We start from the raw sequence: 23279 nt of genomic DNA on the forward strand, positions 1-23279 counted from the left end.
GYAGGATACAAAACTTAGGCCATGAACAACTACTATGTATCTCTTAATATAGAAATAATTATTTGCAGTAAATTTCATCTAGAAATGGCTTCCAGCATTGTTTATACTGATTTTATAAACATGGAATAGAAGAGACTAAACTGGTGTGATTTAGGCCCATACAGAGTCCAGTTATGGAAAGAATTTGCATGGAGATGCTGCATATATAGTTCAGAGTGAAGACACTGAAAACTACGCACTCAACACAGAAAAAATTGCCATTGATTATCTGCAAACTACAGGTGGAGGAGGGGAGCTATGGCAGGGGAGGCTTCTGAGACCTAATTATGGCATATTTTCACCTTGACACTGAGACAGTGCCCCTCTTGACAAAATGCAAGTCACTATTTCAAATAATGAAAGTAGTAGATTGTCATAGTAAAATTCCTCAAACAATTTTTTGTGATAAGCAAAACACATTTTTTTTTCTGATCTCAGTATTGGGTGAGACTGGACCTGGTTTTATGGAAACATTACAGATGGAAAAATCAACCTGAGGCAGGCACGTGACATGAAAAGTTTTACCTAATGCTCAGTAGTTTGGCAACATTTTAATAAGCAAGTGAAAATAATAGGTGGTAATGGGAATTCAGCTGTAGTGATTGCTACCAGGTCCACCAGGAATAATAGAATTGCATACCAGCAAAGACTTACGACAAATATTGTGATTGTAGGTAACTAAATGACCATGGAATCTGGAGCAGAGAACCAGCAGAGCGGAGATGCAGCCGTTACAGAGGCAGAAACCCAACAGATGACAGTACAGGCACAACCACAGATTGCAACGTTAGCCCAGGTATAAAATGATTTGATATAAAAGTTTTACATATTGGATTTTTTTTAAGAAGGATAATGTCTGCTTGTGAACCTGAGAGGAGGTTCCATTGATACGATTCTAAAATAGGTGCTGTGTRTAGTTCCTTTAGTTTTATTTTTTACATTTGTATAGCAGTGGAGATTTTTGACTTCCCATCACACTAGGCTGTTTTAATTCTGAAGGACTGTATATGTGTAAACTGTGGAATTCTAACAGAATAATGAAGTATTTAGAATATTTCTAGCATTCTTTCCCGCAACCATACCACTGAAAGTTATTTTTTTAAAACATGAAATTTACCGTATTTTTGATATTGACCGAATTGTTTGGCTGTTGTCTTTTCTATTAGAAACTTGTTTATATCAAAGGGTCTAATTCTGAGGAAGACAAAGTGAAAATATAGGTAAATAACAGTAAATACAAGAACTGTCAGATGGGATGAATATTACAAGCGTTATAAGCAAGTGGAACAGCATGGCATGTTGTGTTATGCTGTTACCTCCTAAATTTCACAGATTTTTTTTTGCTATTTAATGAGACAGTAGTATATGATTTATTAGCCCCAAATTATTTTGGAGAGAGAAGAAATTACATAGTCCGAGCTACATCTCTAATTTTGGAACCCAGTTTTGTTCTTGGATACACTGATGGTTGGCAGAAGCAACTCCATTGTGTAAATGAGTACAAAATCTGTTCRTGCTCTCCTCTGTAATCATTTCATTCTAAAACTATTTGCAGACAGCACAGCACAAATATTTTTTAGATCACATACTCTGGGAAATTTGATGTCTTTTAAATTGCATAATTATTTAATAACTTACCTTTTAATTAATTATGCCTTTAAAAAGTCATGTCACCTTTCAGTAAACCAGAGCTAGCTCCCTTCTGTTCAAGTGATAGTATGAGGAGTGAAACTGTTGAAATGCACAGGGCAATTTGCATTCAGTGAGCTTCAATATGATTTTACAGGCCACCAGCTGCCCTGCACCAGCTTGCCTCTTTGGGCAGTTTTTTCACTGTCTAACTTCAGCACAGTATGTAGGTGGTGTGAATAACACTTCAGTGTGAACTAAGTGGAAGTAGTTTATTTCTCTTGCAAAACAAGTAAGCTGCTTTCTACTTGGTGTGTGTTAAGATTTAATGCAAAGAAGCCAGCATATTTTAAATTTGTATCCTAACATGCTAACCTCCAAATGGCAAAACTTACAGGTATGTAGTAGCTTCAGTGTACTTTACTCAGGGAAAATTGCCGTGGCACTTGAATAAGAATTTTATCTGGGTAAGAAAAAGAGATAGGATTCTGCATAGCTATGGTTRGAGTCCATATGAACTACGAATGAAGTAATATTTTCCTCAGTTTCCCCTTACTCTCATTCACTGTGTAATTTGCACCTTAGCAGTTTCCCACCCAGGCTTTGTGTTCCTTGTGGAGGTGATACAACAATCCAAATGTAATTCCTTGTCTTGTTTACATCACTGTTACATTATTGTAATATTTTTAATATGTGGAGAGGCTGTTTGGCATTAGAAAGTGCCCTCAAAAGCTTACAAAAATCTAAATAAATAATTATATCAATTTTTTCATTATCTCTTGTACAGAGGGAAGTGACCCTCTTTGTAACCTTAGTTTAATTGTTGCATTTTTAATGAGCTCAGGGTAGTTTTCAGASTCAAAAGGAAACTTGTTCCAGTTCCACAAGGTATGAGTCAGAGACATCTGCRGAAGTTACACGCTGCTGTTGGCTTAGTTCAGCCACAGAGTAGCCTTCGGTTGATCAGCTTTGCTGTCATTGCCAAAGACTGTTTAGTCAGACATGTATTATAAAAAGGTCACTTTATAAAGGAATATAATTTGCCAGAAGAGACTGTGTTCATGCTAATCTCAATCCCAGTTTCTCTCAGGTGCGGATGTGAGTTAAGTACTGCTGCATGATGCTGCAGCCAGCTTCACGGAAAAGGAAGGTAAAGGCAAAGACAGATCGGTGGATTAGGGAGGGGCAGCTGTGGAGGAGAGGGGTCTACATGTAATTCCCCTTAATTTTCTTGTTAAGCAAGATTTCTCTGTAAATGACTGATGTTTATGGAAATTAAGAGATCATCCRTTGCAGTCTTTTGAGAACCATATGTTCTTTAGGACAGGAGAGAGTTTACTTCTGCATTCTGTATATAGCATTTCTTTGAGATTAAGGAGCACAGTGGTACAGCCCCCTCTTGCACTGTAGCCAGATGGATCAGCCTTCTTGAAAATGCCATTAAATGTTGGAAGATTATTACATTTTTCAAACTTGAGTGTCTAAGAGAAGGCTGGCAAGTCAGTGACCCGCAACCTGGCTGTGGTCTGCTGCAGCAGCTCACACACGCCTGCAGTCCTTTGCTGAGGGCCGTGATGGTGTGAGTCAGGAGCAAACCAAGGACCACGTGGGCTGGTATGGCACCCTCACATCACTGTACATTTCAGGAGCCCTTCAGCTGTGCACCTGTGCATTTTATCATGGGACAGTTGGTGACTCCCGGCCGGCTCGGCATGTGGCCCTTGAGTGGCCCCATAATGTGACTGCCACAGCAAAGAAGTGAGACTTTCTGCTCAGAGAGCAGCTCTGTTTGGGCATCTCTGTTCTCTGAGTCTGAGCTCTTACACAGGATGCRTGTGGTGGTGCACACAGCATTAATGTACCATGCTGAAGTAGTTTGTGCATCGCTGTTGGCATAACTGCTATGCCTAGAGGTCTGTGCTGTAAAAATAAAGCTTCATTTAGGAACTGAAATTTTGAAAAATGGGCCATTATAACTCTTAAGACTAGAGTTTGTGTTGCCCTGTTATACCGAATTAAAATAACTGCTTGGAAATGGTTTGTTTTCACTGAAAACCCGCATTTTTCCTGTCTGAACATATGGTGAGTTTTGTTTTTCAAATGGGCTTTGCTAGCTACTTGGCTTTATTCTCTAATAAGTCTGAAAGATATGACTCCCTAAAAATTTTAACCTCTTACATCTGGCAAACATTTTGCATTTTCTGGAGTGAAAATAAAAATGGCTCCACTCCCATATGTTTCTGACTTTGTTTCAGCAGTGTCTGTAGGAGTACACCTGAGTCCTAACAATATTTAACTGAAATCAGAGAAATTTAACAATATTTTTTATTAGCTTACCTCAAAATAAAGGCAGTTTTGATGCTTACATTCTTGGCGGTGGTTTTACAAGCAATGTTTTGAGCCTGCAGATATTCTGCATTAGATTAATCTGTAAAGTAGGTCAAATTTTGGGCTTAGGCAGTTCAGGGGTTTTTGTATTGCACTGAAACATTTTGGTCAGCTAACTAATGTCTAGAAGAAGAGACATAATTCTTTCACCAAAAGTGTTCCTGATAGTGAACTAAGAGGAATGCAGTAACCTAATTTATGCTCCCTGTCTGTGTTTTGCAGGTATCTATGCCAGCAGCTCATGCAACGTCTTCTGCACCCACRGTGACCTTAGTTCAGCTGCCCAATGGGCAGACAGTTCAAGTCCACGGAGTAATTCAGGCTGCCCAGCCATCAGTTATTCAGTCTCCCCAGGTCCAGACAGTTCAGGTACTTATGGAAGGACCCTGCYTGATACGAAAACTGGGTGTTCTAAAGGGCCTTCACTGGTTTCTCATAGTCTTGTGTGTGGATTGTGTTCTTYTTATATATACATAAATTTAAAGAGCACATTGAAAACAAAATCTGCACAGTGTTTGCTACTCTGTGACTTTTTTTTCTGTTCTGGTGGAACTATTTTTCATTTCCATACATGCTGAGTTTCATTTCCCTCTAGAACTTAGTGAGTTTAACAGCTCATGATTTTTCTTACTGCATTTCCATACTTCTCTCTCTGCTGTGTTTTTATACATCTTCATTGACTTGTAAGAATTCATATTATTAGCTCTGAAATGTACAAAAGAGATTTTAGAAAACGTGATTTTTTAATTATTCATGAAGCTAATGTACTGGGATGAGAGTTTTTGCTACTTAGAAAACACTCGCATTGGTTTGCAAACACGTCTGTATGCTAACAGACCTTAAAACATACCTGTCAGTCGCCTCATAAAAGTGATTTTAAAGTTGCCTGTTGAATGTTTTTTGTTTCGTAAAACCTTAGTAATTAATTGTTTTTTCTGTAAACCAAGACAGATAATGRACAGACTTAGGAGAAAAGTAGTCTGTAATCCTTAAAATCTGTAACCTTTTTATATTTTTTTTTGCTTTGGAACCACTAAGTCCAGTGCTATTGAACACAGAATCAGAAAATGTTTACGATACAGCTGCTGCACGAGACAAAGACTATACAATATGCCTTTGCGATTAGTACACTGAGCTCAAAAAAGTTAATTTTAAAAGCTAGCCATTGTGATTATTTGATACAGATATTTAGCTGGATATTGTTCTTAAAAGTAAGTGCTGCATAATTTAAAACTAGGTCATTCTGATAATAATCTTTGTTTACTCCTTGTTGGCTTTAGTTCTGAGTTTCTGGCAGGCCCTACCCTCCTCAGCCATTGGAGTCAAAAGTTTAGAGTTTAAAGCTATTGGAGGTGAGCAGTTTTCAGAGAAGTGCACAAGTTACTTGCCAGGGGTGGAAGATAAGAGGCTGATAATGAAATCATGTTTGGAATTCACCTGACACAATGCAAAGCGAGAGCATGTTTGGAATGCTGTAGTATTCAGAGCTCGGCAGTTCGCAGCCAGCCTTGAATCTATCCAAGCCCTCCATGTGATAGTTGTGAGACTCAGGCACCAACAAGGTTTTTGAGCCTTTAGGAATCTTCCCTGTAATGCACAAAATGTCAGACTACAAACTATGTTTCTCATATAGACCTTTAGCTATTTACTGTTTGATTAGCTTTTCTATATTTGTAGTATGAGCTCTATGGRAAAAAATCCCTGTTTTTATATATTGGAGATATTTTTACATTTTTAGCATTTCAAATTATTGAAGTATGATCGATAAAAACATTCAAGCTTTTCTACATAAATCTTTGTAAATGTTTTTAGCACAGGTGTTCTGAATTGCAGCATTGCAGAATTTTGTTAGCATCTTCAGGTATGATATTTTCCTGCCAATTTCCCAGAAGAAAAGGCAGTCTTTCTGCAACATGGCACTAAAGGACAAAATACAAAAATCTGCTGCAATTCCCATATCCACCCAGKGATTTATAAATGGATCTTTCTCAGCTTCAATATTATGCTCTTTTGTCTCCAAACCCTTCTGCTTTCTATCTTAAGTTGCATTTAGTTACTGTCTCCCTAAATTTGATTGACAGCCTTTGTTTGGTTCTTTAAAGTAGATGGAAACAACGAAGAAATCATGGAAAGCAAGAAGTGTATGGAATTACTATTTTTTAGAACTATTTGATTTGTAAAAGGAATTCTAACTGACTGTGGTCATTTATTACTGTATCCATTACTAAACAGCCAGTCCCTACTGTTAGTTGCCCAGGTGCGTAGTACTTGCACTGTAGTGTTTTTGTTATAATGTGAACAGTCCCTTGAAATAGCACATTGGCAGTGTCCTGTTAATTTTAATTTCTGTGCTTATTTACAGATCTCCACTATAGCAGAAAGTGAAGATTCACAGGAATCAGTAGACAGTGTCACAGACTCACAGAAACGCAGAGAAATTCTTTCCAGACGACCGTCCTACAGGTATGGAGGTTAAAGGCAGAAGCATTTTGCTTGATGGATGCATCCTTCAAATGTGGAGACAAATGGTGTGATTCTATAGTTATTTTTGAATTTAACTATAAACCCATTTAACTACAATATTTCTTCTGCAGTATTTTTCATAGAATAGGATGTAGAGAGATAAGCAAATAGTATGAGGAGAAAGAAACATCAGCTGAGAATAGGATGATTGCCAAATTTGTAAAACATTGAGTTATCCTTGTGATAGGTGTGTTAGAGGTAGCTTTAATAGGTACTTAATACATGGAGTACACTAAAACTTTGTGAGGAAGATGCTACTGTATAATCTGTAGTTGGCCTAAAATCGACATTACTATTATTCATTAATGTTGAAATGTTAGCAGCAATCAAACTTAATTCCTTCCTCTTGTGAGACTTTCAATGAACATGTGATGTTCTGTGGCTCAAGAATTTCTACTTGAGCAAATTTGGTTATGTTTAAAGAATAAGAACTCAGGATGTGAGTTTAACATAGAGATAGGCATCTAGTATCTTTAGTTGGTGCAGCAAATATTTACGTGGGAAGACCAATTGAGGTGCTTCTTCAAATGACATTAGTCATACTTGCTTTAGTATTTTCCCCATGCACACCTTTTTTTGGCCATACTAAATTTCACTTTTCATTCTTAAAACATGGTAAATAATTTTAAGGAACAGTAATGGCAGTCACAGATATTTTCAGCCTTCTTCAGGAGCCTTGAAGTCCTGTCCTAATGAAGATAGTGAATATCACCAATAAAGATCTCTATTCATATAGATCCTGGGTATATTTTTGTTTGTGAGGAACAGCATTACTGACATAAAGGCTGTTACAGACTTCCTTGCAGTCTGCTTCTGCAGTCACTTACTATACATGTATATATACAAAAGARTAGCTAAATATTATGTGACAACAGAGCTACTAAGTAAACAAGCAGCAAAACTGAGAAGAGAGGACTTGTGCATTCTATATTCTCATTCAGATGAGCCTGCTTGCCAACACCACAGCCTCTGTCCCTGAACCTAGATCCTGCTGACTCTGAAAAATTCAATACTTACAAAGCTCATATATGCAGCTCAGCCACCAGGCCAGTATAGGAGCCATTTCAGAAAGGCTGAGCTAGATTACAGCTGTGTCAAGCAAGTTCCCAGTTGGCATTATCCAAGCTGCCGTAGCTTGCCCCAGAGACATGGTCAGTACAGTTAGGTTCATGGAATTGGAGAGTTATAGCTCTTCCTCGGCAACTCCACTTTGACCCTGATTGCCGTGTGTTCTCTTGTGTTCTCCATTTCGGGTTGTATCTTCTGTATTTGTAAAGCTTCTGCCTGGGCAATGATGGGTTTTAGCCACCAAATCTTATCTGATGGGAGGTAAAAAAGCTATGATTTCTCCTTTTCTGTTTTGAGCTTTGTGGGTTTTGTTCCTCATCCTTCCTGCTCTCTGTAGTATTTTTCTGGTCTCACACCTCAATTGCAGACTCTATTGACAGGAATCTGTTACTTTTCTATGTGGTGCTTGTGCAGACAGTGGAGTGCTTGTGCAGCATTGGGGTTCCTGTGTGCACACAGAGTCAAAATAGCAACAGCAAAGGCTCTGTTTGTCAAATTACTTGGCAAAGTGACCAGACTCCCCAAAGAGCTCTATACAGATGTTCTGGCTCCCAAAGCCTTAGAAGCCTTATTTAAGAAATCAGTGTTATCTTGGAGCTTGGTTCTACAGCTGTGTTTGCTTCATCACACTTTGAGTTCTAGAGACACAGTCCACAGAAAAACATACAAGGAATGTCGCAAAAAATGTTCTCCTTATTTGCTACTGAACGTAGCACTTTGCAGTGATAGATGATAGAATGTGCCACCAGTAAAAACAGTTTCACAGTAGTCTGTCTGGGGTACAGTGCTCAGTGTAACTGGYGCAAATTGCAGTAACTGTTATGGTCAGTCTTACATTCATGTTCAGCGGGACCGGTAGCTGTGACGTTTTAGCAGTTTCTGCTTTGGATAATTAAGCCATGTAAGTGAGTAAACAACCAGTTCTTGTTTTCCTTACTCATGCAAATCTCTCTCTCAGGCAGGATGGTTGCCTCATCTGTGAACTTAACTGCATGAGTTTCACTTAAAAATTGAGTGTTGTCTCCTAGGCAGGTGTCAGATTATAAGCTGATTGCTCTTTACAAGCATAGCTGCTGACTTCCTTTATACTCAGGTCTCTGGCCTTTACGATCTTTGAAATTTAGCAGTTCCTCTGATGTAAATGAGGGGATAGCTTTTACATACTTTTGCTTTCTTCATRTCTTTATGTGGCTGGAAGCAGGAAACAAGTAAATATGTGAGAGTAAAATATATGAGAGAGAAACATGTTTTGAAGAAAAAGGGAAGGCTGCAGTAGTTGTATCTTGAATCAAGAAGCACCTGGGCTCCATCTGTGTATGGCACTTTGAACAATCTTCTTCAGTAAGAGTTCAGTTTGTCCTGGTTTTTCATTCTGCCCCCATWATTTCCTTTGCTGGGTCACTGCACTTCGCAGTTTTCTCCAGCATCATGTATCAAATAGACTTTTTTCTACTTTTTGCTTTTTATTAAAATCTCTACAACACACTGTCTTTGCCAGAAAAATTTTGAATGACTTGTCCTCAGACGCCCCGGGAGTGCCAAGGATCGAAGAAGAAAAGTCTGAAGAGGAAACAGCAGCCCCTGCCATCGCCACTGTTACGGTGCCAACTCCCATTTACCAAACCAGCAGTGGGCAGTACAGTATGTAGTCTGTATTTCTCAGTGGTGCTAGTAAGTGGGGATGAGAAGATGAAGAACTATTGCTTGTGTGACTGTTTGGACTAAGACAATGTAGGAGGACAATATAAGATTACTTTAATTTGACTGTTCGATACTCATACTTTTAAACACGTTCCCATTGTAAGTATTTAAAATGTTCAATTTACATCCTGAGACTACTTGCTGGTGTTAGTGCAGCAAATGTCCTGCATCCTGAGACAAAATATAGCTATTATAAACTGCAGGAACCAGATGAGGCAATTCAGAAGTTTTTTTTCTTTCTTTCCTGGCAGACTCACTAAATTTTTACCTGTTAGCACATTACAGTCTTTAATTGTATTTTCAGAGAGTCCTGAAAGAACTAAGGATTTCAGTAACCTTATTTAAAACACATAATAAATATAATTTTCTATGATTGCAATTTATTTATTCATTAGATTTTGTAGATATATTGCTTTGACATAAAGGAATGAGGATACAAGAGTAAACCTAGAATTCACAGTCTGACACAAACAAATGAACTCAGTATGTAATATACAAGAGGGAGAAAGAGATATCTGCTCACATCTTTCTCTTAATACCTTTAAAATTTTGTATCTTTTTTTACTCTTTTTACTTAGCCATTTTCCCTAATATCTTACTTAATTTTATTGAGATTTATGTAATTCACTCTGCTTTTCTACCATCACTGTAAAAAAACTGCTCATGCAGATGTCTGTCATGCATTTGGCCTGCATGAGTGAAAATATTGCTAGGAAGATGCTGTGGAAGTTGTAGAGAAACAGGAAGAAGGTGAAAAACAAGATGGATAGCAATAGCAGCAGAGGAAACTAAAGAAAGTAAAGCATGGAAGAGGAGAGCAATTTCAAATGAGAAGAAAAAAAGGAAGGACCAAGGAAAAGACCTAAGTCAACCAAGAAGAAAATCCTAACTAATAAATAAAAAATATTCCTCAGGGGAGGATTGTAGCTCCTCTGTGTGGTGCTGTTTTGTCAGAGAAACAAACGGTATTTTAGGCAGTGTTTTTTGGCCCCCCTAAATATTTGTCTCATGAAAACTTAAAAGCTTACTGCTGAAGTATGATTTCTTCAAATGTACATGAAAGCAGTGTGTCTGATTTAAGGGTGTGTAAGGGTTCAAGGAATTTAACTCAGACAGTATTCTTCTGTATCTAGGTTTGATACTGTAAATTAATGAGTATATTAATCTCTTAAACGCTGTATCAAATTTCTTTGTCTTCAGTTGCTATCACCCAAGGAGGAGCAATACAGTTGTCCAACAATGGCACAGATGGAGTACAAGGTCTCCAGACATTGACTATGACCAATGCAGCTGCAACCCAACCTGGCACCACCATTTTACAATATGCACAGACCACAGATGGACAACAGATACTTGTACCCAGCAATCAAGTTGTTGTACAAGGTGAGAAACTTCACAGTCAGTCATTCTGTATAACATCTTCTCCACATGGGTATAATTTGCCAAACTAACTCCCTCAAATGTGTCAGGAAACAGTGTTATGGCCTTTGACACAGATCAGTCTCCAAAAGGAAATTACAGACAAAGCAATTTGTCACATTTTCTTGGCGCCTATCCTCTCCGACCAATAAATTTATGGATACTTTGGTTTCACTTAGGAAAAAAAATACTCATTTTTGTTTTTCCATGCTGTATTTCCTACATTCTGTCCACAAGATTTTTGCTATGTGTTCTTCAGAAACTGATACTACAGACCACTTTAGCATTCTGAGTTCTGTCAGGCAGTCAGCTGTAACAACAATAAATTTAAAGCAAAGCATGTAAGTGAGGAAAGAGAGTTGTTTGATGTGTTCTTTCCATAAGGAGAGTTTCATTTATTAGCAATTTTTTCCCCTTTTCAGTTAAAAGTCATAATTGCTTTCTGTTGCAATTTCTTTCACTATTTAATAAATATTTGATCGTTGAATCTTAGAATCAAGGAATAATTTAGGTTGCAGATGGCATCATCGAGCCATCTGGTCAAACCTTCCATTCAGAGCAGGGCTACTTCAGGGTTAGACTAGGTTGCTTTTTCTTGTTTCATTAAAACATATGCTTTGATTTATTAAAAATCAAGGGGAAGGATGGTTTTAAAAAATCTATTAAAAATAAGGGTAAAATTGGGCTTCTGCTTTTATGATTGTAGGCAGGTAGTTTGAGAGTCATTCAGTGAAGAGGTCATCAGGCATCAGTGAACATGTATAGCGGAGAAAAATAAGTAATGTCGCATTGATGCTTTGTTTTTTGTGTTCTTAAGCAAATGCGATTTCTTTAGGTAGTATCATTTTTGTTGAATTCAGGCAAATATAGCACTTCTAGATTAAAAAAAAAAGTACAGAAACAGAAAGACAGAAATAAAAAGAAATGTACCAAGAGAAAAAGAAGTACAGCAATGCAGCAAGACAGATGAAGTTATCAAGCACAAGTGAAGACTTCTTCATCGGGAGTTAGTAAACCTTGCATGTATTAATAAACCTAATACTGAGATAGCAATGATGATCCAGATAATGGCCTTCCCTCCTATACTGTAGCCAGAGTGCATAGTTAGATGATGGGGTGCTTTTCACACCATATTGAAACAGTGCTGTCACCAAACTGACATGATGGTCCCTGGTGGCTTTTGTCTTTCAGCTGCCTCAGGAGATGTGCAGACTTACCAGATTCGCACTGCCCCTACCAGTACCATTGCACCAGGTGTAGTCATGGCATCCTCCCCAGCACTTCCAACCCAGCCAGCAGAAGAGGCCGCGCGGAAGAGAGAAGTGCGTCTAATGAAGAACAGGCATGTACATTTAATTTGTTTTTCTTTTCTGATCAGCTGTGCTTCAAACTAGAGCGTTAAACAGTAGGACTCATTTTCTTGCCTTACTCATTTTATGATAAGCTTTCTGAAGAAGCTGCCTTTATTGAAAGATGCAAAGTAAAGAAGCACATCGGCTAATGTGTTTTGCGATTATGAAACATAAGTAAAGGTGTCAGACTCATTCTGAGAGRTGTGTGAATTACCACTTTCATTTGTTTGTGGCAATGAGAAGAAAGGTTAGTGATGAGAGGTACCACTGGAGAGATACTTACAGTCTTGTTTGACTGTAGGTATGTTCTTACGAACACTGAGGTAGGATTTTTTTTGAGTTAATATATTCTTGGAATCGCCTTTCCTGGATTCTTTAGCTTAGTTTCTGCATGCGTTCTGCTTGCTCCTGATATTTTTGTGTATCTGCATATATCTTCTCTAGATTGTTAAGCCATGGATACAAGGGATAGTCACATGAGCAGACCCAGGGCTTATTTGAGTGGTATGAATGAAGAAATAAATAATACTGAATTGTAGAATTCACTTTTTTAAAAGGTGCTTGTCCAGAATCTCACACGTCTTCATTTTTATATGTTTTCTGATATTGGTGAATAGTAGGTATCATTGTCCACCCTTTCAAGCTTCCTGTATTTGAGAAAAAAATAATTGATATTTTGATTCCCCTCATTTTGTCAGAATTCTTACCCAGTAAAAGAAAGCCTTACTGTTTGGAAAAGCCAACAAAAACCATGGGGAATTACCCTTACACTTAATTTTAATTGACACCTTTTGCAACAGTGTCATGTTGCAGATGCTGTTTTTAGCCTGCTTACTTAATAGCTATTTCCAAAGTTGGGCTCCACAGAGAAGTGGGGTAAAAGCCTGTAGAAAGTCAGAGAGGACGGTGATACTTATTGAAACACTATAGCATAAAGAATCATAGGTGCTATTGTGCAAATTTTCTGTAAGTAAGTTTCTGTGTTTAAGTAAGTAAGTTTTTAAATTTTAAAAGCTGTCTTGTAATCCAGTATAACTCTAGTTGTTCATAATGAATAATTAATGCACACAGGCTTGAGGCAGCTAAATGCCCAACCTGGCACAAATCACAAAAGGAAAGAAAASGTTGTCATCCAGGAATACATATTAGTATTTACTGCTTGGAGGCACACCTCTTTCCTGATCGAGTAGTGGTGTGTCACAGGTTACACAACTAACACTCCAAAATGAGTTTAAATTCTAAATACTGCACATGACCCACTGAAGTGCTACAAGCATATGGAATTGTATTTGGAGGAGTGACAAATGGACACCTACGTCCTTGCAAGGCTGACAAATCAGAATTTCTTCATCCTGTCTCATTTGTGGAGCTGGATTTTTAAAAACGTTTTTAGAGTCTTCATTATCAGGTTAATCCTGGAAGAAACATTCTTTTTTATCTAGTACTACAATTACTGTTTACCTAGTGAGTGGAAGACCTAGGTTCAGTTTTCTCTTCTCATCTCCCAGAACACTGACCTGATCAACAATCAATACAGAATTTGCAGTGAACAGACACTCAGTTTCTCCTTGTGAAGCCATTCTGCTTTGCACGTAGAGATTCAGGGCAAAGCCACGTGTGTGTATGCATGTATCCACATAGGGCTGCTTTGACAAGCCACGCTGCAGGTGGGCAGCCCTCTGTTTGCGCCAGTTCTGTCCACTTAYTGCATTTAGCCTTGTGCTTCCTCTGCAAATTGGTACCATTACTGTTGCTGTGCAGGACAGCTTTTCCTTTGGTGTTACTGCCTTCAAGATGCTCACCAGCACATGAGCACTTTGGAGGTATTTTTCAAGGTATTTAAGTATATTACCATCTGAGTTACCTACTGGAGCTCAATCTTCACAAGAAAGCCTTAAGAGACTGACTGTAATGAGGCTTGCTTCAACTCATCTGCACTCTCATTTTCTTGACATGGCAGACGAGGGCTAAAGAATGAGTATGGCTGCTCCTGACTGTTTATATTTTGATGATTTCTTACTTGAGTGGTTTATATTATCACTGCAGTGATATGGGCATTGTTAACAAAATGAAAGTATTATTTGAGAGCAAATATATGAATGCTGTAAATACAGCTTTTTTGCACTGGTTGAACAAAGGTTTTTTTTAACATCCTGACTATCATTATTTGGTTGGACTACAGCAAAGGGAAAAGTTAAGACTATAAAGAGATTAGTAGATGAACATTGCTCTTACTGTTCTTGTTATTCACCTATTAGTAATAATAACACTAAGGGAAGTTAGAGCAGCAGCATTGTTCTCAGCCTAAAGGCTCTAATTTAAATCTTGCAGACAGATTTTTGTCACCGAGCAGGATCCTTATCTCACACCAGCAGGATTTTACTAGTGCTGACTTACTGGGATCCTTATAGTGAAGTGAGCCTTGGATCTTGAGTGTTTGTGATTTGTAATGTGAAATTACTATGAACACAGCCTTTCTTCTCAACTCACAAGTTACTTCTTACAATACTTCCATGCTCTAAAAATGGCAGTATTTGATAAATGTTTGACCTGAACAACCCATGTTTTTAAATAATTGTTCTGGATTTCAGTGTCCTTATTTGCTTTACAGAGAGGCAGCACGTGAATGTCGCAGGAAGAAAAAGGAGTATGTGAAATGTCTAGAAAATCGAGTGGCTGTGCTTGAAAACCAAAACAAGACACTGATTGAGGAGTTGAAAGCACTTAAGGACCTTTACTGCCACAAATCAGATTAATTCTGGATTCCCATTTTCACTTGTCCAGGTGGGATTGAGACTGGTTTTGGCTATAACCAGAAAGACAAAGTAAACTTTTTATTTTCTAAACATTTCTTTTTTTCTATGCGCAAAACTGCCTGAAAGCAACTACAGAATTTAATTCGTCTGTGCTTTGCATCAAACTGTGAATGTTCAAACACTTGCCTCCACTTCTCCCCTTACAAGATTATTTTGGTCATCAAATAATCTGAGCGTGAAGAAGAAGAACAGGCTTTTTTCTCATCTCCCCATCCTCGTCAAGGAGTAACAGTGGTCACTTGGGAAGTTACTATGGAGGAGGGTCCGTTTGTAACGATCTCAAGAATTTGTGTTGAGCTCTTTTGATTGCCTTAGAGACATAACTACCCCAGCCTCTTGGCCCAGAGAACTATGTGGGCCACATGCAGTGAGCATGTATGGTGCAATGAAGAAGCAGTGGTTGCCAAATTGGTTTCACATATTCATTATATGCTATAAAAACACAGGGCTAAGTGACACGCCAAATGAAAGGCACTTCATGGTCACGCTGTTTGTGAGGAGATAACATACGTTCATTAAACTAGTCCATGAGGGTTTTTGATGCATAATTTGTGTTAAACCCTCCTGGATCAATAAAATCTTCTCCATTCCTCAGAAACAAATGCATTGAAACTGCCTTCACTGGTCAGTTGTTGCTTCTTGAAGCATGTTATGTACAAGTGTGTTCAGCATTCTGAATGCACAAAAGAAATTACAAACTTGATAGGATATTGGTTGGGAAATGATATTTGAGGGGGAAATGAACTCAAAATAAAAAAGGAACAGTGACATTCAGAGAACAGTCACATAGTAAGCATGGGTAACATAAAAAAGCACTGCCTATTTGTATCAGGACAACTAAGCAGTTGAAGCATGCATATTTCCTGATGACAGTATAGTCTCAGTGTCCTCAGTCATTTTAAGSAGTTATTTCTATTTCCCTACCACTATCTTATGTAATGGAAATTACTGTACTTACTGGAAACATTATCCTGGTTTGCTAAATTATTTTTCAAACTTTGAGGCCACCTTCCATGCATAAATTTAATTGCAGCATGGTAACTACTAGGTAAGCTTCAAACACTGAATTGAAGAGGACTTCAAACATGAATATTCCAGCTGGCTTCTACTTTGCAAGAGACAATACTGATTACTTGAACCTGCCCAGGCTAACTAAATTCTTAATTTATTCAGAGGATTTATTAATGTAAAGGATCAGATTTCCAGCTTGTTTATTCATGTGAGTAAAACTACTCATGTGCCTAAGATGTTTGCAAGACCAGGCTTCTTGTGTGCACTGAGGAAATGTGATCTTCCCCAGATTCACATTGTAAAAAAAGTAGATCACGTTAAAGAATAATGAACACTGTTCTCAACRTTTGGACTTCCGTTGTGTGTCAAAAAGAATCATGCTCGTTTTGTTTACTGGCCCTCTGAAGCCAGTCTTCTGATACGTGGATATATTGGGTCATTTGATGGAGTAAGTTTACTTTGGGCCCCTGGTCCAACTTTTACGTATAGAGACATAAAAATAAGACTCTGGTCTGTACTAATGCCTTGCCTAGCTAAGTATTAGCTAATATGTTCTCCCGTTCATTCTGTCTGTTTTTAAGATAAATTTCAAATACAAGCTTTTAAAGAGTTATACAGTCAATGTTCACATTATAAAAAGAAAATTTGCAAGACTCTAGGCAKCTGAGTCTCAAACAGCTATAGCAGTATTAAAAGTTCTAGTTTTCTCATTTGAGAGGGCATTCAGTTTCCAAGAGACTTTAAAGGAGCAGGGTTAAACTTGTAGTATTATTGTTAAATCTAGAGTTATTGATAATTTCAAATTATGTTTATATTTCAAATAAGAAAACATAAGTATCAGAATTATGAAAGAATTCATTTCCAAATTAATTTTTGTGGGGTTTTATAAATGGTCTATTTTTATCTGCCATAGAGAATTAATTTTCATGTTTTTATTTAATGGAAGATGAATTTATTAGTTTAGCAAGAGAAATTTAGGGAGACCCTAAATTCTCGGTCACACTTTTATAAAAAGCTGTCTGACTCTTAAAGACAGAGAATACATTCATTTGTAACGGTTACTGGTTTTTCAGAACCAGCACCAGAAGTAGCAGTATTGATGATGCCGGAGCAATTCTTGCTAAACACCGGGCTCACGGTGGCCTCGCTGAAGCGGCGGCTGGAATGGCTCCTCCGGCCTCGAGGTCCGTCAGAAGGGCCGCGCACGCCGACGCGAGGGCGGTTTGCGAAAGCGTGAGGGTTGAGAGCGAAGCTGAGTGAGGCTAGCTGGGATCGCAGCGCCGTTCCTGCGCCAGATTAGCAGTGTCTGGCGCCTGCTGGGAGTCCCTCAGCACGGAGCCTGGGAGCTCACTGGCCTGGGGAGCCCAAACGGCGACGGGGACCTGGTTCTTCTAACCGAGGGCTGAAGGAAATCCGTGCGGCCGTGAGAGGCGACCTGTGTTACTGCTTTTTGTTTGTGCGCGTTCTGTGAGTAGTCCGTAGTGTTACCAGTCTAGACTTCATTAGCAAAAACGCTTCACTAAGGAAGGGAACCTTATTTTGAAGTACATGTTATTTTTATTTAAGGTGCACTGAGGATTTGGGGACTTTAATGTCTTTAGTGGAAATTTTAAATGACAATGATAAAAAAAAYGCATTACACCAAGTACAAGGCTGGCTAAGGTTACCCATGCATGCTTTACTATACATAGTGAGCCAAAAAGGGAAGGAATATGATACAGGCATCCATTCATATATCATTTACCTCAGTAGTGAGGTTGGGGTAGTCAGCTTCTATGAACTAAGGCCGTTTGGAAGTGGGATGGAAATTGTGCTGGCAGGGGGGAGGGAGGGTTAGTTTTTTATCTCACAGTTGTGAGTTTTCAATAATTGATAGCCTGTTTTACCTGAAGAGAAGGTTAGAAAGGGCTAGATCCATTATGTTCATAATAAACAAGAATTGATTTGAAATATAATTTTTGTAATGTCATTATTTTGCAAAACAACAGCACCGATCAGGCAGTTAAGATATTGTCAGAGGTGCTCTTTTAATTTAGATATTCTTGGAAAAATACATATGTATAATATATGTACATATATATATATATATATATATACACACAGTATATAATCTACAGCTCTGAGAGCTTTTAAGTCAGGAATGCTGAGTATTATAGTATATGGAGGTCAGAAAAAATTTTTACTTCTCTGTGTGTGTCTGGGTGTGTGTGGATGTGTGCGCGTGTGTGAAAACCCCCTTGCCCCAGTAGTTCTGGGCTGCATTATTCTAGCGCTTATTACTGCTTTGTTTGTGCTGTTTTTCAGTTACCCATTTTCAGTCATKTTATCTCATCTTTCATGGCTTTTGTATTTTTTTTTCCCTTTGGAGATTTTTGAAATGATGTAAACAGTTGTTTTAAAACTCCCCCTCCCTCAAAATAATTCACTTTTGTGCTTTTTCTCTTTGGCAGCTATATATCAAAGGCAAAAACAATTGGAAGGATTGTTAGGTATTTGGGGTTTTCTTTTGTTGTTTGTTTTTTTAAGGAACCACTGGTAAGACTTCTGTTTTCCTCTTGGAGTAGTGGCTATGCATTTTTATTCAAGCAGTGATTTCAACAGAATGGGGTAGTTGCCAGCAGCATTGCTCGTATCTGAAAGCACAGTTTCAGCCTGTCATGCTTTTCAGGACTGTTCAGACACCTCTGGGGTTCTGGCTCTTCTGTAGTTCTTGCTTGTGTCTCAGACCACTGTCTTCTCTGGTATTTTACGTTAATCATAAAATTGGAGTGTTCAGAATCATTAAGAGGCTCGGGGAAAGAAGTAAGTTAGATTTAATAAGGAAAAACTGTCCCTGACAGTTTCTGATCTAAATGTGTACTTTTTTTTTCTTTTTTTTTTTTTAATCTGGGCTTCCAGTAGACAAGCTGCAAGTAGTCACCTGTTAGCAAATACTGGCCTCGGCTTTTTTAAATTTTKTTTTAGACAGATAGCCAATGCTTTTTTTGGGTTAAAGTAAAGATAAGTCTCCTCATCAAAGCAAGTTCATTATCAGTGGTTGCAGATCTATGACAATTTATAAGATGATTTCATTGTTTTTCTGACACCCTGTTTTTATTGTCGTTTTTTCACCCTGAAACTGGTTAGTGATGTAACATTTGCCAATGATCTAATCCAAAGGTCATGTATTTATTTTTGTTACATTATATTCTTTGTAAATGTTTGATTAAAATGTGCACTTTCAAAAAAAAACAAAAAAAAAAAAAACCAAAAACAAAACAAAAAAAATAAAGAGAAATTGGATATTGGTTTTGCTTGAGAAGCTCCCTGGCACAATTGCTGTAATCTTGCTGCGTGCACCCATCTCACTCCTCTGCCCCCACCAGTTGACTCTTTCACAAATTTAGCTTTTAWCAAATGAAGCTGATGAGCTCCGAGCTTCCAACAGACATTACTTTTAAATGTCAGGAGAGTTGAACTGGCAGTACTGAAGACTGGGAAGAATTAAGTGTATGGTGTCTCAAAGCGATATGTACAGGATGGATATGGAATTATTTTTAGACAGAACAGAACTAGTTCAGTGATCCCAAGTGAGAAAGRGGAATTAATTTGGAAGGAAAGCTACACTTTTTTCAGTCACTTTATTCCCCTTTATTTAAGATTTGGCTGCAAATTTTAAAAGCTGAATTTCAAGAAAGTAAATAAAGAGGCTTTACAGTTCTTTGACACCAGGAGGTAAAGGTGCATTGACAGTTTGTCATCCTGCTTTAAAAGAAAAAAAAACACAACTAACTTTCTTGTACAAGAACAATGATAATTTAGCTATAGCCCTGGATTCTGACACTGTAAGCAGGTTTTAAGGGCATACAGTACATTCATGGTTCTTGTGTACTGTGACTGGGAAATAGTTACCTTGAGCTTTTGARTTTGCTAGTTAAGAAAGATACTGATTTTGCAGAAACCTGAATGTATCATGAACCTCCGTCAGTCTGGGAGGAGCCAGACTGATGAGAGAAACAGGGTGCTGAAATCCTAACTACTGTGTGCTTGTGGCAGGTTCAGGTCTGTGGATGGATACGGCTTAAATATGAACATCTCTTGGGAAAGGGGACCAGATCCAGTTTGCACAAAGGGTTTGTATTTCAGGTGTTTTACCTTGGATTGTATTCTCCAAATGTATTTAAGTCCTGGCCTACAGAGAGAGTTGCACAGGTTAATTTGTCTAGCACAAATTAAAGATACTGACCTGTCTGCATTCTGGTACTGCAAGTACAGAGTTTCTGACTTCCTGTGTAAGATGGGAAGCTTAGGTCTCGCTTTTCACCAGCAGGAAAAGGCAGCCAGGGAAAAGCTGTAATGATGTGCGGTTAGCACACTTCCATAAGCTGACCACTTGCTACTCATGACTTGGCAGCAGTCACTTCATTGAGTCACAGCCTCAGCTATATGGTATTTCTCTAAATTAGGGGATAGCTGAGTAAAAACGGGGAGGGAGGTCCTTGAACCAGTTAGTTATCTGGAAATGGCCAAAACTAAGAACTGAGGATGTTAGGATGCTCTCTGCGAGTTGTGTTTTATCCAGGTGCCACTCCATTGTTTGTGTGTAATGGCATTTATTTATATTAAAACATAATTTTTTTAAAAAAAAAAAGTCTAGAATTGAGAGTTTGTATGAGATTTGACTGTGCTGCTTATATGGACTTGTAGGGATGGGATGGGGAACAGGGCAAGGAGAGATGCCAGTTGGCAGCCAGCCTCTCCGCAGACTTGTCCACAGATTGGTTGTTCACTTCAAAAAATGAGTTATTTCTAGTTTGGATTTATAATTTGCAGTTGTTTTGGAACAATGTTTTTCAGGGAAGCTTCTAGAGCAAGGGTTATTATTCTCCTTTTGTAATGTATGCTGGAAAGAGTAATTTCACCTCACCTGCATTTCTGATTCTTTACCTAAAGCGTATCAGCACAGAACAGGGTATTTGAGCTGRACTCCCACATACCTGTGGAAGTTAAAAAAAATAAATGAAAATCCATTGTTGGGGGGGAAAATCTTATTTACATTTCCCCAAATTTTAAAAACATCCCTGCTGTGTTTTTTTTTACTTATTTTTTTTTTTTGTGCTTTATCTGTGTTTTAAAATAATTGTACTGGGTTATAATGCATTTTATTAACACTATGTACATATTAGCTGCTTTGTGTTTCAGAATGGTAGTAATTGCTTTGTATATTAAAGTGATTCTTGTGAATTTGTGAATTATTGTCATAAAGAAGTGTTTTTTCTTACTGTAACCTTTGTGGTATAAACTGTCCTAACTCCCTTTTTACACAAACATTTATGTGCAGTCACATAAACATACTTTAAAAAACTCTACAAAGTCTCTTTTTTGAGCAGGATCTTACATTTATGTTAATTTAGGGACAAACGGTAGCTGGATAGAACCACTGGAAAAGGCGTATTTTAAGCAGACTGTAGTGTCCCGTCTGTAACCTGCTGTAAGTACTTATGAGATGATTTTCTCAAAGGGAAAGCTTTTTAATTTTAATTAAATTGAATTAGAGTAATGAGAGGTTAAAACCTAAAGGACAGTTTCTCTTCCATTTTTAAATCTTATTTTTAAATCTGCTTATTGTACCCATCCTCGTGGTGAATAGTTCTGTTTGATTAACGTGTGACAGGTTTTTCTCTTTTACAGTTTAAATGTGCTGTCTTTCCCACTTCTAAACATTCCTGTGAACCATGTACTACTGATCTTAATAACAGAACAGAAGGCAAGAAACACTGCAAAGATCATAACTTGATTATGTAATCTACAAAGCTGTATCAAAACACCGGGATAAAAGCCAAAAGAACAAATTCAGCACTGATGTAAACACACCTCTAGTGAAATCGAGGGAGAGTAGTAAGGTCAGCTCATTATGGCTGGGATTTCATGGTTTTCACAACCAAGCATTTTCATAATGATAGTCATGTATTTATTCAGAAAACTACATCTCAGTAATGAGGGAGAATCTCAAACGGGTTAGTCCACAAGATAAAATCATAGTTGGGCTTGAATTTCATACTAAAAAAATCAGGTAACACAGATCCCTGTGCAGCCAGTAGGTCAGCGGGTAAACCTGGTTCTCCTGACACTGCTGCACCTTAAAGCTCTTTGCTGTAAGATAAAGAACTGAATTTCATGCTCAATCTCTTAATATTAACCGGACATCATTTTAGTTGTAGTGATATTTCAGGAAAGTTTGTTCCCTCACAGCAAGGCACGTTTCAGGAACGCTTTCGCAACCTCATACCGTGTCCATCCAGTCACGTCTCTCTGACTTGGGCCTTCTCGCCTTGGGTGAGTAGTTCATTTCACAACAGACCGTCCATGCATCACCCCGTCACTGCGGGTCCCATGCGCACTTGCTATTTCCAAAYGGGTTCACATCGTTTTACAAAACGRGACCGACGCAGGGGAATCGCCCAAAAGGCCACCGCGCTGACCTCTTCGGTGCTGGGACGAACACAGCGGTACAAACCGCCCGGGCGGCGCGCCACCGTACTTGCCCTACGGCCGCTGAAGCGTTAACACCTGTAATTTCACAGTAGGGCAGMAGCTCACCTGGACGGACCAGTCGGGACTCCCGAGCTTGCTGCCGCGTCCAGCCCTGCCGGTTCGGTGCCGAGGGCTGCTCTCCATGCGCTTGCACACCGGGCCATGGCACCTGTGCTCCGTCTGTCCGGCACATCCAGCGCTGCTCGCTCCTGCCAGTCCCGCGAGCCAAAGGGCAAYGGTGGTGATACAGAAGGGCTACGAAGGCCAGCCTGAGACACRGCACGGCGCTGCTCGCTGGCTGGTGCAGGTGGGTGTCCGTGCTGCCTGATGGGAATGGGCTGTCGGCATTAACGTGCCGACTTTAATGCTATTTGGTACCTGCAGCTTAAAAAGCAACCTAACTGCTCACCATGCTCRTGTTGGTTGCTAAAGCCAACTGCAATATTCCTGTCCGCCTCTTCTCTCTGCTGGCCTACCCCACAGCCCAGCTTTCCTGACGATGCCTCGGGTCACTGCTAACGCTGGCCACTGCATGGCTGCACCTACCCCTGCTCTTTGCTCCGTCTGTTCATGAAGGGCAGAGGCCCCCGGGAAAGCAGAAGTTCACGTGTACAGGGGCTGCGGGCAGAAAGGAGTCAAACCCCGCTTCATCTACCCCAGTTTGGGACTGGTCTCCACCCAAGGGAGCACCATACCCCGGCAGTGGTCCGAGGACAGGTCTCTCTGCTGTGTAATCAGAGCACCCTGGGCTGCGGAGGGGCCAACCCAGAGTGCAGCTCTGCGGAGCGGGGGCAAGACACTCACCTGAGCTGTCAGCGTC

General features: G+C 39.0%; 1 protein-coding gene across 2 annotated transcripts; it reads left to right on the forward strand.

Moving 5' to 3' along the window:
* Positions 1-718: 718 nt before the first annotated feature.
* Positions 719-21177, forward strand: CREB1 (cAMP responsive element binding protein 1). 2 transcript variants are annotated; one of them, XM_085299382.1, is made up of 8 exons: positions 777-835; positions 2759-2818; positions 4279-4425; positions 6419-6519; positions 9146-9288; positions 10549-10731; positions 11959-12113; positions 14735-21177. In XM_085299382.1, the coding sequence occupies exons 2-8, from the start codon at positions 2786-2788 to the stop codon at positions 14873-14875; spliced, it is 903 nt and encodes a 300-aa protein (XP_085155508.1). In that variant the 5' UTR covers positions 777-835; positions 2759-2785; the 3' UTR covers positions 14876-21177. The 2 variants fall into 2 exon arrangements, with proteins under 2 accessions (XP_085155507.1, XP_085155508.1); XM_085299381.1 differs by lacking the exon at positions 2759-2818 and having other exon boundaries at positions 719-835.
* Positions 21178-23279: the final 2102 nt, after the last annotated feature.

Source organism: Rhea americana, unplaced genomic scaffold (assembly GCF_003343005.1).
Source record: "Rhea americana isolate MKP2758 unplaced genomic scaffold, rheAme1 scaffold_15, whole genome shotgun sequence".
NCBI classification, from domain to species: Eukaryota; Metazoa; Chordata; class Aves; order Rheiformes; family Rheidae; genus Rhea; species Rhea americana.